The 17,725-nt window shown below is 34.0% G+C and overlaps 1 protein-coding gene across 1 annotated transcript; it reads left to right on the plus strand.

Moving 5' to 3' along the window:
• The first annotated feature begins 206 nt into the window (after positions 1-206).
• On the plus strand, positions 207-16,941 carry LOC138318357 (WD repeat-containing protein 26-like). The gene is made up of 14 exons (XM_069260650.1): positions 207-611; positions 1,337-1,436; positions 2,484-2,540; positions 3,291-3,427; positions 4,239-4,336; positions 4,697-4,853; positions 5,632-5,770; positions 6,448-6,588; positions 6,912-7,031; positions 7,883-8,028; positions 9,584-9,662; positions 10,118-10,247; positions 10,750-10,923; positions 11,873-16,941. The coding sequence occupies exons 1-14, from the start codon at positions 424-426 to the stop codon at positions 11,908-11,910; spliced, it is 1,704 nt and encodes a 567-aa protein (XP_069116751.1). The 5' UTR covers positions 207-423; the 3' UTR covers positions 11,911-16,941.
• The last annotated feature ends 784 nt before the right edge of the window (positions 16,942-17,725 follow it).

Consider the following 17,725-nt stretch of genomic DNA (forward strand, 5'->3'; position numbering starts at 1 on the left):
CCATGAGACAATGAGAAGAATCCCATTCCTCATTTTTCCCCCAACATATGCTTGATTGATTTCGGATGAAAGCTTTAATCCCCCTCAAGTGCATAAAATGTACGATGATTTTAGTCCAAGTAAAAGTTATTTGCGACAATAGGCCTATATGCAACAAGTTAAATTTCCCGGGTGTCAAAAATTAGAAAATTTACCCATCATTCACAAAATCCGTGACGTCATCAAGCAAAACAAATTTGGTCACCGTCGAAGTGAAGTGAGAGAGGACCTCTGTTTTGATCAGTCGTGGGCCGTTTTGCATGGGTTTAATCAACAATATTCACATAATAGCTCATTCGAGACATACTGGCATCCTCGTCAGGCTCAGAAGACGGTGGAGTTTCGCCCCCACCGCGGAAAAAGCAGCGATTTTCTGCCACTAACATGCAGGCTAATGGCTGCCCCCAGCACAATGGAGCGACTGAGATAGCAACAACTTCCCAACAAAATGGAACGTGTTCCTCTCTCACGAACGGGGATTTAGACAAACCTTCACCTCCCAAATCAATGTCACAAACTGACCAAGATATCGTCCGATTGATTGTGCAGCATTTGAGAGGACTTGGTTTGAAGTAAGGAGCTGTTGATTTTAGCGGCTGCGTAAAAACCGTCAATATTTTGCTTTGTTTACTAACATGCCAAACGGGATTATCAGAAAATATTCTCTGGTTCTAAATAAAAAAAATCCATTCTATTTAAACCTATGTCCAAAGATAAAAAAATAATTTACTCCTAGGCCAATAGTGAAAATTCCACTAAGGATTAATGGATGTAAACAAATGATGTGTGCATGTTTATGGATCAGCTGATTTCTTTGTGTACTAAAGTGAATGTCATGCATGGATAGCGACATTACACGTTGTGATCTGTATCTGTTGATCATCCAAGATACCATTATCACATCACGATGTTTTATTAGTTTTATTTCAAATGACAGTTATTATATAATTGACTTATCACACAGGGTGTATGAGTCATAATTGAAATGATGACATAATTTTCGTTATTTTTTGTGATTATGAAAAAGTAACATTGTACAATATGGATGGATATAATTAAATAGAAATAACAGTAATGGTAGAACATCTCGGCAAAACTTTAAAATGTAATTTGTTGCCTTGATATAATGCCAAAAAAGTCTGCAGAGCAGAAAATCAATAAATCAAAATATTCTTTTCAAATTCATCTATAAAACTATGGACTTAATTTGGTTATTTATACTTAATTTGGTTATTTATTTAATGTGTATACAAAGCTTCCATTTGGAAGTGAATATAAATTTAGTGTTCTTTTCCAGCCAAACTGCTGAACAACTTATTTCTGAATCAGGATGTATGTTGGAGCATCCTGCTGCTGCCAAACTTCGTTCACATGTAATGAACGGAGAATGGGCAAAGGTAAAGTAACAAATACTTAAGTTTTAATGAATAACATTATCATTTTTGTGATTTTTTGAATATTGAATAAATACATAAATATGGTAGATAGCTATATAGGTTGACAATCATAGTCGCCCACATGTACATGTCCTATCATTATAATATGTTTTAATCAAGCTAACAATTGCAAATGAATATGACTGATTTCAGTAAGGTATTCTGGGCATACAGCAGACCCATGAGAGTATGTGTTTGACTCACAAAAGTCAGATTTGACTCTTCAGTTTGAAGCACATGCATGCATGTCTATGTGTGATATGTTTTGACTCCTGAATCTGTTAAAAGTCAAGGGTCAACTGGATGCTCTGGTACTTATTACCATAGTTAGCTCTATGCTGGGACCCATTTTGTAGGTATGATGGAACTTAACAATAGTCATGATTGTGTGCATATTCAATCCAATTAAAATTAGACTTGTAATTACGCTCCACTACGATACTCTACGTTACGCTCCAATACAAGATCTAGCAATGCTCTGTACAGGGTCACCTCAGCATGACCTCTGGCCTAGAATCGGAACATCTCAGGACGTACTCTTAGCCGTTTACACTTTAGAATGAATCAACCCACATGGAAGATTCCATAGGCGACATGCTGATTGGCTAACCATAGATGTCATGCTGAAGTGACCCCGAAAGGGGCTCTGTTAGATCTTGTATTGGAGCATAAGGTAGATTATCGTAGTGGAACAGAGTTACAAGTCTAATTTTAATTAGATCGTGTGCATATTTTACTGTGCTCCAGATTTCCTAATGTCTGGAGCTGTTGATGAATACTTCATGATTATCTTCTTGTTTATGTGGAAGTAATGTGTTTTGTGAGATGCAAACAATTTAATTTTCTTAAATCACAACTACTGATCCTTCACGACTACTGATGGGGTCCCATATTATAACTTTTGAAAGTAAAAAAGTTTTTTCAGTACTTAATGAATATACAACAATATTAAACTAAATTGTCGTCTGAGTACCAGAAATCAATATCTTCAACATTCTTTTTTTATAGGCAGAAGTAAATCTAGAAGAACTCAAAACTTTGATTGACAGCCCACAAGGAATTTCTGTAAGTATACATGAAGACACATGATGATTAAATTGAGCATTCATTTTAAAAAATAATGATTTAAAAATGTTATTTCAAATTTATCTGACATCAGACTTGGTACTCATCAGTATCAGGATTTTCACACTGTGGTCCTGATGTGTGACAATTTAAAATGTCAAAGCATAAGAAATCTAAAAAGCAGGAATGTTCTCAATAGTCAAAGAAAATCTCTAGATTTATGGAAGCTTAAACTTAGATATTGCAAGAAAATTTTAAAGACTAAAATGGTTGTGGAGTAGCTTGGCCAAGTGCTTATATTATAGAATCAGTAACCAACTAGCTAGCTCCACCACTAGCAGTAATATTGAAGGCATCAGAACAGGTAATTTAGTTGTTTGGTGTACATCAAAAGAGCTAGTCCAGGGGTGTAGAGATCATAAGTGTTTGGAACCCCTGGAGTATCGAGGTCCATATCTTGTCATCAAAAGAGCCATATAGCAGTACACTGTGGTTGGCTGTGTGTCTTTAATGTTGGGCGTCACTCTCTCTGTAGTCTTGAAAGGAAATCTTTGCAGACCTGTGATTGGTTCAGCTGTTTTCTGCTGAGCTGCCTCCAACTTTACTATTAGCTAGTCCAGGGGTGTAGAGATCATAAGTGTTTGGAACCCCTGGAGTATCGAGGATGCTACATTCTAAGCCTGAAATGTGTGATGAAACAAAGAAGATGAAGAATTGTTCATAATTGTGAATTTGTTCCTGTGTTTTCAGAAAATGAAGTTCCTGTTACTAGAACAGAAGTATCTGGAGCTGTTAGAAGATGGACGGGAGATGGATGCTTTACAGTGTCTCCGGCATGAATTAACTCCCCTTAAATTTAACACAGAAAGGGTCCATATCTTGTCAGGGTGTGTAAATTGAGTAGTTTAGATATATTATACAAAGTGATATATATATGACTGATACAAATTAGAGGAATAATTATTACTCATTCACCCTTATGACTCATTTGAACTCTCCCAAAACTAAAACTGAAGTATGCAGTTAATTAAATAAAATAGATGTGAAATGAGTTAATTAGTATTCAAAAACATTAATGTTCTGGCGTTTTGTCCCTAGGTTGAATCACCGTGTACTGTAATCTATAAAAGTGGAAGTTTCTGCTTCAACTTATAATTAACATTCTGGAGTTGTATAACTGGTTTGGTTAGGGTTTTGCATTTTGTGGTCTTTACAGTGAGAGACTGTGAGAGACAATTGACATATGTTCCACTATTATAAGACACAACACAAATTACATTGTAGTCTACTGAACACTCATTAAGGAAAATAAATAGCCAACTCTAAGTTTAAAAAACAACAACAAAAAAACAAAAAAACATGGAACTTGAAATAGTACCATGACAAATTTTTCTCATTCATGTAACTATCACACAACAGTGACAATGAATTATAATGATAGATATGTCACAGTGATAACAGATTACTGTTAATTGATATTCAATTATATAGAGAATGATCTCAATCTCTCAAATCAAGATGAGTGCTCCAGGTTTTTTGAGATTGCATCGTTCACATAAAAGTGCTGTTTTGACCTACATATTGACCTTCCACTAACCCTCCAGCTCTGTATCAATGTGGAAGCTTCATGTTGATTTCTTTTGACCATGATGATGTTTCTGTCATCTAAATGAATATTCTTGCCTTTATTATCGCCAGGTACATGATGTGTTGTAACCCTGAGGATTTACGAGAAACAGCTGAGTGGCAGGGAAGGGGTACAGAGTCAAGGACAAAGCTTGTGGAGAAGCTTCAATGTATGTACAGTGTATTTGACTACATTAAATAATTTACATTGAATACATAGATGGTAGTTCTAAATGAACTTATTTGTTATTGATAATTCACATTGAATAGAAAGTATTTTAAAAATTATTTTTTGTATGATTTGATTTGAAATTACACTATTTCATAAATTACGTTATGTCAAATTTTTCAGATACCGGACGGTATAGATTGTTTTGGAAGTAATTCTTATATTAGCACATTGCATTTGAATGACTTTGCCAATGCAACCATTGCACATCTAGTTTTACAGAAACTGTGAGAAACTCTAGTTGCATCAACATGGTACTCCCTCTCTAAGATGTTTTTTACCATTTCTGATATTCTTGCAGCATTCTTGCCACCAACTGTGATGTTACCGCCTCGTCGGTTGCTGACATTACTGAATCAAGCTGTTGAGATGCAGAAAGACAAATGTCCTTATCATAATACAAAGTTTGACAGCAACCTTGATGCTGTCTCTCTCTTGATAGATCATGTCTGTAGCAGGTTTGTGCATTTCTTATATACATGCCAGTTAGTAAAAATGTATGCATATGGACTGGAATTTAAAAATGAATAAAAAAAACTTCCTATCAGGATAGTGGTAAACAAAATTTAAAAAAAAAAGAAAGAAGTAAAGTAATCCAATTATAATCATTAAGTTGAGCAAGCTCTTGATTTTAGACAATTGAGACTTGTCCTTGATAATCCAGGTGATACTATCACTATATCCACCTCTGTACTATGTTATTCCATATTTGCATATTACAGAGTTTTCTGGCCTTGTGGGTAGGTATCGATTGTGACATCAAGTGTTTGCGAGCGTAACATTATACTGTTCAGAGAAAACGCTTGAATTCAGCTCATAAAATAATGACGTAAAAATTGATACCTATTCGAATGCATTTCAGTAGAAGCCTTGGCTAATCACAGGCTACAGATACTTCCTTTGGAAATTACAAATATAACAACCTGTCTCATCTGTTGTTGTAGACAGAGCCTTCAGTCCAGGGGTGGATATAATCATGGTGATATTTACCCATGGAATAATTGGAGTCAATATATTGAGTAGTCAAAATAAAGATATTCATAATTATATATAACCCAATTGCTTTTACCATGTACTCAATGTGGTTATCAACTACTTGTGTCTAATTGACAATAAAAAATGCATGTAAAGTATATGTTGATATTAATGTGAAATGTTTTAACCATATCAAATGTTATTAATGCATTGTGTCTATCATGAAGAGGGTTTTATTGGAAGTTGCATTGATGTTTATAGAGAGCAGTTCCCGTCCACTACCATCCAGATTCTCAACGAACACTGTGATGAAGTGTGGTTCTGTCGGTTCTCTCCTGACGGTACTAAACTTGCTACAGGTTCTAAAGATGGCTCACTGATCATATGGGAACTAGACATGGTAAGTATTCGATTAATGTTTTAGTTTAGAAAAATACATAAAGTTGATACCAAAATGTAATAAAATTATAAATCAGTTATTGTAGATCCTATGCACATGCTTTCAAATATATTTAGAATTAGATTAATAGAAAAAGTATTGAATGAGTTTAAAATTCAATTCTTTGATCTATTTTAGATAACCTGTAATTTCACACAGAATAACCTACATCCTATGCTTTTGACCTATTTTAAGTCACTTATATATTGAAACCAATTAACTAAAGTCCTATTTTTTGACCTATTTTAAGTGACCTATATATTGACACCGATTAACTTAAGTCCTATGTTTTGACCTATTTTAAGTGACCTATATATTGACACCAATTAAGGGGCCGCGGTGGCCGAGTGGTTAAGATGTCCCGACATATTACCACAAGCCCTCCACCTCTGGGATGCGGGTTCGAATCCCATGTGGGGCAGTTGCCAGGTACTGACCGCTGGTCGGTGGTTTTTCTCCGGGTACTCCAGCTTTCCTCCACCAACAAACCTGGCACGTCCTTACATGACCCTGGCTGTTAATAGGACGTAAAAATAAATAAACCAAAAGACACCAATTAACTTAAGTACTATTTTTTGACCTTTTATAAGTGACCTATATATTGACACTGATTAACCCTATATTTTTACCTATTTTAGGTGACCTATGAGCTGACACGAATTAAGAGTCTAGACAGTCATTCCTATGGGGTATCCTACATTGCCTGGAGCCCTGATGGTACACACATCATAGCATGTGGTCCAGATGATTGTTCTGATCTCTGGCTCTGGAATGCAGAGGTAAATAGTTCGTTCATGTAGCTATGAATGAAAAAGAACAACAAAATGTTGTTGCTGATTACAAACTATCAATTAAAAATGGTAAAATGTTAATTTCAATCACAAGATTTGAGAAAGCTTGATAATATATATATAATTTTATTGATAGAATTAAGTGAAAGGTATAGGCTCTCTGGGCCTCTGGTATTGATAAGTATCTATTTTATTTTCAATTATAAATTCTGTTGGAATAATCATCAGCCTGTCATTATATTGATATTAAGCTTTTGAATCACAACACCTACACCTTGTGATAATGTTTGTATATTTTCCTCTTGTTGTAGTCTGGAGACTTGAGAGTAAAGATGAGCCAAAGCCCAGAAGATAGCTTAACCACAGCTGCCTGGCAACCAGACGGCAAAAAGTTTGTCACGGGAGGCACCAGGGGACAGTTTTATCAATGTGTAAGGAAACAAAATGTTAATAGGGGCTAGGGAGCTTTGGGTATTTCACTGTTTATTTAGATACCTGCTGATTGTTCAGTTATTCTTCTGAATTCACATATGAAAAAAATAATAGATAATACTTATCTGTTAATTTATTCAAAGCATACCAGCTATTCATTGTAAAAACAAATTGAAAAAAAAATTCACTGTGACCAATAATTTGAAAGCTGATCATGAACTCTAAAATTAATCATGGCATATCAAATCTTTGTACATTATACAGGGCTTTTTCTACATAAATTTGGGAAAAGGCCCCTGAGTGAATTTGGGAAAAATCATCGGCATATCTCCATATTCAGTAGGAGAAAATACTAAACTCATCATATATCTTAAACATGTAATTTAAACTGCATGACATTAAAAAAAACATTTTTAAATAGAAATGTATTCTGTCCTAAAAACGCAAAGGTAACTGATTAACACAGTTTTTCAGGTGCGTTCGATCGCAATTAGTCTCAAAAGTCGTGGGACTTTGCCACCATTTTCAGATTGGGAAAAAACCCCATGAAGTTGGGAAAATTCTAGCCTAAATATCATTGAGAATTGGGCCTAATATCGGCCCCTGAGAGACCCTAGATAAAGCCCTGTTATATACCAGTGATCTTAAACATATCCTCTTGGTTGTAAATAAATGCAAATGAAAAACCAACACCTTTTAAACACTACTTTTAAACATTTAGGAATGTTTTTAATGCTTCTTTATTTACAAACCTATATAATCTAGAAAGATGGCTATACAGGCCTAATATGCTGGTCTCGGTTTCATTGGATTAAGACAAGTTACACTGTTATGTATTTGTATGTAACAGGACCTTGATGGTAACATGCTGGATTCCTGGGAAGGTGTACGGGTCCAATGTATGGCCTGTCAGACTGACGGGAAGAGTGTCTTGGCCGCGGACACACATCACAGAATACGAGGCTACAACTTTGACGAACTCACAGACTATAACATGTCAGTATATTGTTTTATTGTCCATGCATATAGAAAGCAAAAAGAGTTTATTGAGGCTTAGTGTCAAACTTTTTGCTCCTCAAATTCAGAAGAAATAAGATTGTATGAACTGTATGGTATTCAGTCTATTGATTATATAGAGTACAACGTCAGAAATTAGTCAATGTATGCCATGACGTATGTCCAAATTTTTTACACTTAGATCCACTTAACCAATTTATATGGCTCTTGAACAACGAAAACATGAGTATCCTCGTGCTTGTGTCTGATTTTATTTCACCAAACCTTCCTCGGTAAATATGAAACTCAATTTCCCACTGAAACGACACAGCTACTTCTCATTGTCGCTAACAGTTAGGAATCTAACTATCAAATTGTATACATTTTAACTCTCTGTCTACTGTTGATTGTATATCTAGATCTACTATTATATAACCTTTATAGTTATCTAGTCATAAACCTTTAGTCAAGAGTGCATTTTCACTTTAAAAGTTGTCCTGTATGATGTCTACTTTATGTAATCATAAATGTTTTGTATGTAAATGCCCCATTGGGGGACCTTGATTGGTTTAAAAAACATTGTCATTTTAGAGAATATTTGGTTAGTGTCTTACAATACATGGTTTATTTTGGTGCAAGACTTAGGAAAGCAGGCTTTCCATGTCAAGCACAAAAATAAAACTTGAATTGTAAGATACTAACTGTGTATTCTATTTATCCTGCATTCATTAGGACATCGAAAACGAAAACAACTGACCAGTTATTTACTTGGTTTCGCTTGAATTGAGACATTTCTTTGATGTGGAGGAAAAGATAAATTTACTAAACCGAATGAGAGTGTACTCCTTTTTACTACTGTAGGAAATATATAAGCACATTTGCCAGTACCAGTAATTCCTTTCAGTGTGTAATATCACTGAAACAATATGAAAATACTCAAAAAACAATAATTACCCATCAAAGAATTACTTTATAATACATACCTTTGCCATGAGCCAAGGAAAAGATGATACCGCCATACAAGAATATCGATATCGTAAAAATGACATCATTTCGGATAATGTGACATCACTTTTTATTGAGACTGAATGACGTTTCATTCATCGGAAGGTTTAAGTTCTGGGTCAAGTTAGAAAAAGTTCCGTCATATTCGGAACAAATTCACAGGATCATATTGATAGATAAAGCATTTCATATTGATGGATAAAGCATAAAGTTTTCTCAGCAGTAGTTATCCGTCAGTATGTGGGGCAGTTGTAGGATAAAAGGATGATATTTATATAATCAAAAGAGGTATTGCTGAATCTTGTAATCTCCAAGGTTATTTAGGCCATACAGGCCACCTGGTGTTTCCCAATTGTTGTTACGGACACAAAAGTATAACAAACATAAGAAAATCATTTGCTTCAGACTGTGATCATAAATCTTAATCACTACTTTTATATCATTTTTATAAAAGCCTTCTACTTGAAAGTAATGTATGAGAATGATATAGATTGAATTAGTATTATAGATGTCATTACATTCACTGAAGCCTATGTCCATTTTATTGTAGAATTCAAGAAGATCATCCCGTTATGTCTTTCACTCTTAATGAAACGGGGAGATTAGCATTACTGAACGTAGCAACTCAGGTAAATTTTATCTGAAGATTGAATGGTTTCTTTGCTATGTTATAGAGACGGCTTAAAGCTTCTGTTTGAGTTCTTTTATGTCTCTTATGTCTTGTCATTACAGTTTTATGATTCTTTTACAGTTACGTTTTTGAAATTCTGTTGGATTGTCAACAGAATTTTCTGCACATGTAACTTGATAACCTTGTATTATTTACTTAGCCACATGCATAACCACATTCCATCTATTTGATTGTGCTTCATATGAATATAATTTGGTGTATTCATACTTCTGGCCATTTTCTTGTTTGATCGGGTTAAGTAAGTGATTGGCATATATCGGGTTAAGTAAGTGATTGGCCATCATATTTCCTTTATATATAAAATATTAACTGTGAATTGCACTGTTTATTTTAATGGTTCCTGTACTGTGTAATGAAGCACTAAAACAAATTTTGTGATTATTTTCTCTTCAGGGAGTACATTTATGGGATCTAAAAGATAGGTGCTTAGTTAGGAAATTTCAAGGCGTTACACAAGGATTTTACACAATACACTCGTGCTTTGGAGGTCTGAATCAGGACTTCATCGCAAGTGGAAGTGAAGGTAAGATCAGTGTTGTTGGATGTGTTGTGTAATAAGTATCACCAACATTGTATTGAGACATGATATTAATAGCATAATGACTGAAATTAATTCAGCATGCACAATATAAAGTGAACACATTAATTATAAAAATGAAATGTTGTTATAATGGTAATATAAATGTATGTAAACATAATTAATACCAACTGCAATTAGTGATCTTCTCTAAAGTAAGCTTGATCTATTTATTGTTGACTAGTGAGCCAGTGGTCTCAGATTCAATGCATAGCAGAGTTATTATTTATTTGAATGGCGATGACTAATTAGTAGAAGAGGCCAGTTTTCTACCTTTGATTTTCATGCTGGAGGCTGATTAAGTGCAATTTTCAGGTACTGGCTGAAGGCCAGTCTTGGAAATTCTGGCTTTCCTCCAGTACCAATAGGGACGCATCCTTAGATCGTCATGATAAGACATAAGTCAAAGTCATTGCTGTGTTAATGTTGTTTTGTTGTCTTATTGCAGATCACAAAGTATATATATGGCATTTACGAAGAGAAGTGCCAATAGCTGTGTTAGAAGGACATACAAGAACTGTTAATTGTGTTCACTGGAACCCCAAAGTGCCTGGGATCATAGCAAGTGCTTCAGACGATGGCACTGTTCGAATTTGGGGACCTATCGATAAAGTCAAAATAGGTGTGTATTGGAAAGTGTAAACTAACTTCCACCTTTTAAGACATAATGATTTGTTGGGCAATCTTAATCTATCTGTTTACATTCAGCACAATATTGTTCTTCCTCGATACTCCAGGGGTTCCGATCACATTCGATTTCTACACCCATGACTATCTCATTGTAAAATTGGAGGCAGCTCAGTGGAAAACATTTGACCAATCACAGGCCAGCAAAGATTTCCTTTGAAGACTGCCAAGAGAGCGACGCCCAACTTCAAAGCCATACAGTCGACCACAGTGTTCCATTATACGGCTCTTTTGATGTACATCACAGGATTAAATTACCTGTTCTGTTCTTTTGCCTCCAATTTTACTATGAGATAGTCCATGGGTGTAGAGATTGTAAGTGATCGGAACCCCTGGAGTATCGAGGATGGATATTGTTAAGATATGAGTGTGTTTAATGTATTGTTTACAATATCTGTTTTGGTAATCAATATGGTAGGTATATGCATTTGTGCAATGAAAGATATATGTGATAAATGTAATCACTATCAGAGTCAGTTACTATCTTACACCCAACATTACAATGAACAGTTTACTATGCAGTGGTAGATATCTTATTAGAACAGTTCAGAATAATTGTAAGTGTGTAAGGGATGTAAAGTCGTTTGTCTATAACCTCACCATAGAGAAAAGTTATCCAAACATGAGTCAAATAATCATAATATGCGCTTTCCACACATCCCATAGAGATAACTAAAATAGACCTGAGATTTGACCTGATTTACTTCTAGAATCTAACTTACAGTCACTCGATTTGTAGTCCTTTTGCTTCTAGAAAATATTCTACCTCTTCTGTCAAGAAGCTGAAAGATCTTTCCTTTTGTGAAAAGTCCAAATTGAGTTACTGTGTTATTTTTTTTAACCTGAAAATGATTTTTAAACAAACATTTTTATTTTCTCTACAGGTAATGGTGCCGAGTCAGGACGGAGTACGCCTGTATAGCAAAAAGCCAAGTGTATGACATTGACTATAGATCTCTCACAGTCTGGTGTATCTGCCATGTCTGATCATCATCTTCATACATCTTCCATCGCCATCATATCATTCATGTGTGATTGTCAGCAGCACAGTGTACTGAATGTAAAGAGTCGGTATCATGTCAAAATGTACTGATTACTGAATGTAAAGAGTCGGTATCATGTCAAAATGTACTGATTACTGAATGTAAAGAGTCGGTATCATGTCAAAATGTACTGATTACTGAATGTAAAGAGTCGGTATCATGTCAAAATGTACTGATTACTGAATGTAAAGAGTCGGTATCATGTCAAAATGTACTGATTACTGAATGTTTAGGAAAGAATGCATCAGTCTATATCCATCCATACTATTAAATTATCGTTTACTTGTACTCACTAAGTCACTAGGACAGTGGCAGCATGACCTCCTTAGGGGTGTACATGATGTGATAAACAAAACAAAAAGTCTTTCTTCTCTCAAATGCTGCTCCATTGATAACCAGCAAACATCAGACAAATATTCATGTAATATCATAACAGACCCATTATATTGGGGGAGTCCATCATAGTGATCAAAATTCATGTGAAGCCAAATAAGTTGGAAATGTATTATAACAATGGGGCAAGTTACTAGTGTAACAACTGATGACTGAATGTAATGGTTTTCTATATCACAGTGTAATAGGACATCTATCTAAACTAAATGTCTTGTCAAGAGAGTAAAATAGATTGAGCTATTGTTTACATGCAAGTTCAAATTAAGTAGGGCTTCCAGGTATTATATCTTAAGTCTCCTAGCTACAAAAAGGAAAGAAATATTTGTTCTTGAAATTTTAGATGTATATTCAATAATGTACTGGTGTTGTTTGCTACAATTCTTTGGCGTCCTCATGGTTGATGTATGAGCTGTTTTCAAGCACCTCATTGACATTATTGTTATTCATTCTGAAATGATAGTATGCATTGGGTACCTATGGCCGTATTGCTTTTTTTGCAAGTCTTGACATCTGCATGTCCTAATAATTTGCCATATTTGACCAGTGCAATCCTTGAATAGTTGGCTATAGATGAGACGTGTAGTGTGCTAATTGAACAATATGCTATTGTTTATATCATGAAGTAAAACTGTAAACTTCCTGATGACATTACAACTGTGTATAACCCATTCCAGGTTCAATGTAATGCAGTGCTAGACCAATGTGTTAAAAATTTTAGCAACTGAAGTTTTACTGGTTGCCACAAATCGGTAATAACTACAGAATAATGTAGTTGACAAGGAAACGACTGAAATTTCCAGGGTAGATTTATCTGCCAGGTACTTACCTCTGTGATAATGTTATCATGTCAGAGATTTATTGTTCATTGTTCACAATGATATTTCTATTGTTTATAATCTGATGTATTATGTATCAGTACACACAGTAAAAATGACATGATAACTGTGTGTTTTATTCTCAGTGTGAACACATATACTTATTGATCCTTGTTCTGAACCAGAAGAATGGTATACTTAAAGTGAATTGTGTGAGCTAACCAGTCCAATTATTATTGTATATGTACAATACATGATATGACCATTATTGTTTTAAGAACAAGTCAGTCCGTTGATGTGTTCAGCTTCACTCGGGTTATCAAATGCTGTTGTATTTACACAGTAGAATCGTCATGCAGAATTGTTCTGATTTTCTATTCCAACAAGTTAGATGTTTGAGTGTTGTTTCAGTGAAACTGAGAAAACTAATTTGTTGTGTTTTGTCAGAGATTTTCTCAATCTTAGATATTGTCTACTCTCTCTATTTCCCTCTCTCCCTCTCTCTCTCAAGTTGTCTGTAGATGTCATATACCAAGTATTGATATCTATGTTTTAAAACCAGGATTTATTGTAACCAATTTATCTTTAAACCACCTTTTTTGCCAATATTCAGAACATATACTTGTCTGACCAGTGCTAATGTCCTTTCTTCTCTCTCTTTATTACTTTGTCTTTTTTATGACTTTTCTATAAACTTTTTTTTCTGATCTGATATTTTTCTGTAGTTATCCACCCTGATCATTTGGCTATGGAATGTTGACTTAAATACGTTTGAGTGTCATATTGAAATGTGAAATGGATGACTAGATGTATGGTGTTATTCCTTATCCAGAGAAATTGTGTTTTACAGTACAAGAATGCGATAAAACTGTGAAGTCGCATAGACAGATGGAAGAATTGATGATTATAATGCCATTTTTTATTTACCTACATGTTTTTCATATTTTTACAATGTATGTAATATATAAATATATATCTAAGTTAATATGTGTGGAAGTTCAGATTGAATGTTTGTCCATATTTAAATGTAGCATGTAACAGTACAAATGTTATGAGTTGGTTAACTCTCAGTTCATTCTATTAATATGTCTTATCACTTATAATGAACATTTTAAAACATACCTGTATATCAGTTGTTATGTCTGGTATAGCTGTTAATTTCAGGATTATAATTTTTGGTGACATTTTCTGAGTTACATATATCTATACTTATATTCTGAAGTTTTAACATGGTCAAATACATTGTATGCACTAGTGAAAACATGTTTTAAGTCAAATGCACATATTTTTATCTTATTAAATTCAGAGTTACCAATTTCTTATTCAATATTGAAATAAAAAATGTTAGATATTTGTGCATTTGCTTATTTGACCTATCAAAATCTGTGTTTAAAATTAAATTGATAGATCTTGGAATTGAAGTTGAGAGTTCCACATGAGTGTTGTCCAACTTGTAACATATGTACTGTTTGCATAGTATTATATTCTGTTGGTTTTACATTTGATTTTTAATTGTTCTTTTTTTTTAACATTTTTTGCTTGATTTATTTGATACAGTGAGAGAGCCCATGTAGTTCTGTCCTGTGTGGGAATGGTCTGATTATCCTGTGATTAATTATAATTATGTAACTAATTATTAATATATAATGTGTGTACAACAAGCAAACATTAACTGAATCTTACTGAAGATTAAAATCAATTAAATTGCAGCAGTCTATGCATTTTCCAATGAAATATTACAGAAGACTATATTCAACTTTTCAAATTGCACAATTCTCAATTTTTTTATAAGACAAAATATAGGCGTCAATGAGTAGTGTGCCTGCATACATATGGTTCTGTAAATCTCATGTGTCGTGTATTTTTGTATTTACTCTCAAGGAGAGTCCTTCATGATTTTCTAAGAAATTAACATAACCCTGAAGGTGAATTTAAAACAACCAAGTTCTGAGACCAAAATTATACAATTATAATGGTGAATGAGTGATGACCTCTAGATGGTGTCATGTTGATTCTGTCATCATGGTCAACTCATATAAGTTTATAAAGTAGATAAACTGTGTATATGGGGAGATAAAATATACATTGTATTTCTAATAGAGTGAGATTCAATGATTTATATCCTGTGATGAATGGATATGTACCTTTAACTTGTATAGATAGGATCTATCAAGTTGGTAGGTATATGTTATCACCAGTGAGGGTAGCAATACATTAAATTGTTTTATCAATCACATATGATGTGATGAGAATTACCACAACATTTAATAGCCATATGTTAGCTGTTGTGGTGTTGCCTTATGGAATGACATGTTGTGACATTTTAGCTTAGTATAGATTTCTATGTATGTGAGGTAGAAACTGTGTAGGTAACATAACGGTAGAGTTAGCTATGTTCTCCTGTATCGTAGAACTTATACTCTGTAGTGTGAACGCCTGGGACTGTTTTACAGAAATGAAGTGCTATGGATATTAACCCTTCATGTCATTATCTGTACCATTCCATGTCAAAATGCCAAATTTTACTCGAAATCTAGGCTTGTTAAGGTGTTGTATGCTGAATCAGATCCATACTCACTTAACAGATTTATGCTGTGTCCCCTTCAGTTACTAACTTTTGTAGAACTGACTGTTTTGTTCCTCATGAAATATCTTGAGGCCCAAGTTTCAGTATGTTGACAAAGTCCTTGCTGTAAAATTGTCAGAAAGAAAAAGGAAGAAAAAAGATGAATATAGGAAATTAGTAATTGAAATACTAGTGGTTTTGAATGCAAATTTAAGGTATACAGTAAAGGAATTGTATAAAATGCGTGTACAGAGTGTGTTTGATGGATTTTGACTCGGTAGTTTCTATCTTGAATCAAAGAAACACTAGAAACACTAGAAACACCCATAACTAATCCCTAAGAAAGTGATCATCAACTACGTACTTTCATTAAATTCATTTGTTCTTCCAATTCTTTTGTGATCAAAAGAAAGTTCTACTAATTACACAGATACTGTAAACCTATTTATTTTCATGGCAAATAAATTTTCGCATTTTCATGCCAAACATTTTCTCGACAACTTCATTTCACAATTACCAAGTAAAATGCTCTTCTGTGTTTGCAGTTGAATAGTTTTTTGCGACAATTTCTTTTCACAAATTCTATGAGCCTGTGAAATATACCAAAATATTTTGCATGCGTAAATAAGTTTGTTTACAGCAGCACTCCATGTCCTTTGTACATTTTTCTACGATACTTTAAAGTCATACTTATTCAACATAACAGTTTGTAATAGGTATTTCATTTTAAAATCAAAATCATGTCAATTTCAAAATCTTAATGAAAATTCCAATTGCAATGAATGAATGTCATTTATCTTATTACTTTGAAGTAATTGACTAAATGTATACAAAGGTGTAAGTTAAAATTAAAAGTTTGATCATGTGATGATTTGCGTACATGCGAGATTCTGTTGGGTAGTTCTCACTAGATTACTGACCCTTTCAAATGCATGAAAGTGACTGCATGCAGTGATAACTATGAACTAGTGGTATATACCATTGCATAAGAGAGGCACAGAATTATATTGTTTTACATCCAGCTTTGTCAGTTAGAAAATACTGCAATTTTTTTTCTTTTTGTGATAATTCACATGTAAGAAATACAACAAAATGGTTTTCATATATTATCAATAAAGAAATATATGCCGAGATAATGCAGTCTTTTGGTCAGTTAATAGCAAGTTTTCTACTCCTGCCATTTTGTGAGCAAGCATAACGGTGTTTCATTGTATGTCCATCTTGTGGCATTCAAGTGGTCATTTGTTAGGTATCATGGTCAAAGATAAACTAGCCTCATTCTGTACAGGCTATGCATGTTAAATTATCCTGGTAAAGATAATGAGCCTTTACATTATAATGCAGCCAGGCTCCGATTTCTCGAAACAAAAGTACAGACTTAAGTCAAAACTTAAGTTTTTCTCCTTATGTAACTTATGTTGATAAAATTGACTTAAGTCAAATTTTGATTTAAGTTTGTTTTGAGAAATCGGGGCCTTTGATCCGTCTCTAAGCATGACCTTGTACATGAATGAAATGTTACAAATTTTGTGCAAAGTAATGACCTTGACTGTCATTTGAGGCCAAAAAGTCAACAGTTCCTTAGCTAACACAAGGCCTAGAGACTAACATTTACATATTGCTTCTTTAGTGCATCAAACAAGATGCCCAATATGCGAAATGGGACATGTAGCTACTAGAGTGAAGGGGCACCAAATGGATTACCTTGGCCTCTCAAGGTCACAGGCAAGATGTGTTAATTCCATAAAGAACTTCTCAATAACCAATGTACACAAGGTCAAGATATGGCAGGATGAATTACCTTTATATAACAGTATGTACAAATTGTATGTACTATGCTATTAAGGTCATGGTGAACCTATTCTAGAAACTTTTCAATCACTAAAAACCACCTGGATATGGTATAGGATGTGGTAATCA

This window comes from Argopecten irradians, chromosome 3 (genome assembly GCF_041381155.1).
Source record: "Argopecten irradians isolate NY chromosome 3, Ai_NY, whole genome shotgun sequence".
Lineage (NCBI taxonomy): Eukaryota > Metazoa > Mollusca > Bivalvia > Pectinida > Pectinidae > Argopecten > Argopecten irradians.

What these genes read in the sequence shown, in the direction of transcription:
- LOC138318357 (XM_069260650.1), top strand. Translation starts at nt 424, where the DNA reads ATGCAGGCTAATGGCTGCCCCCAGCACAATGGAGCGACTGAGATAGCA. An exon ending in GAACTCACAGACTATAACAT is followed by an intron (nt 8,029 to 9,583) that starts GTCAGTATATTG and finishes ATTTTATTGTAG; the next exon opens with AATTCAAGAAGATCATCCCG. An exon ending in TATCGATAAAGTCAAAATAG is followed by an intron (nt 10,924 to 11,872) that starts GTGTGTATTGGA and finishes TTTTCTCTACAG; the next exon opens with GTAATGGTGCCGAGTCAGGA.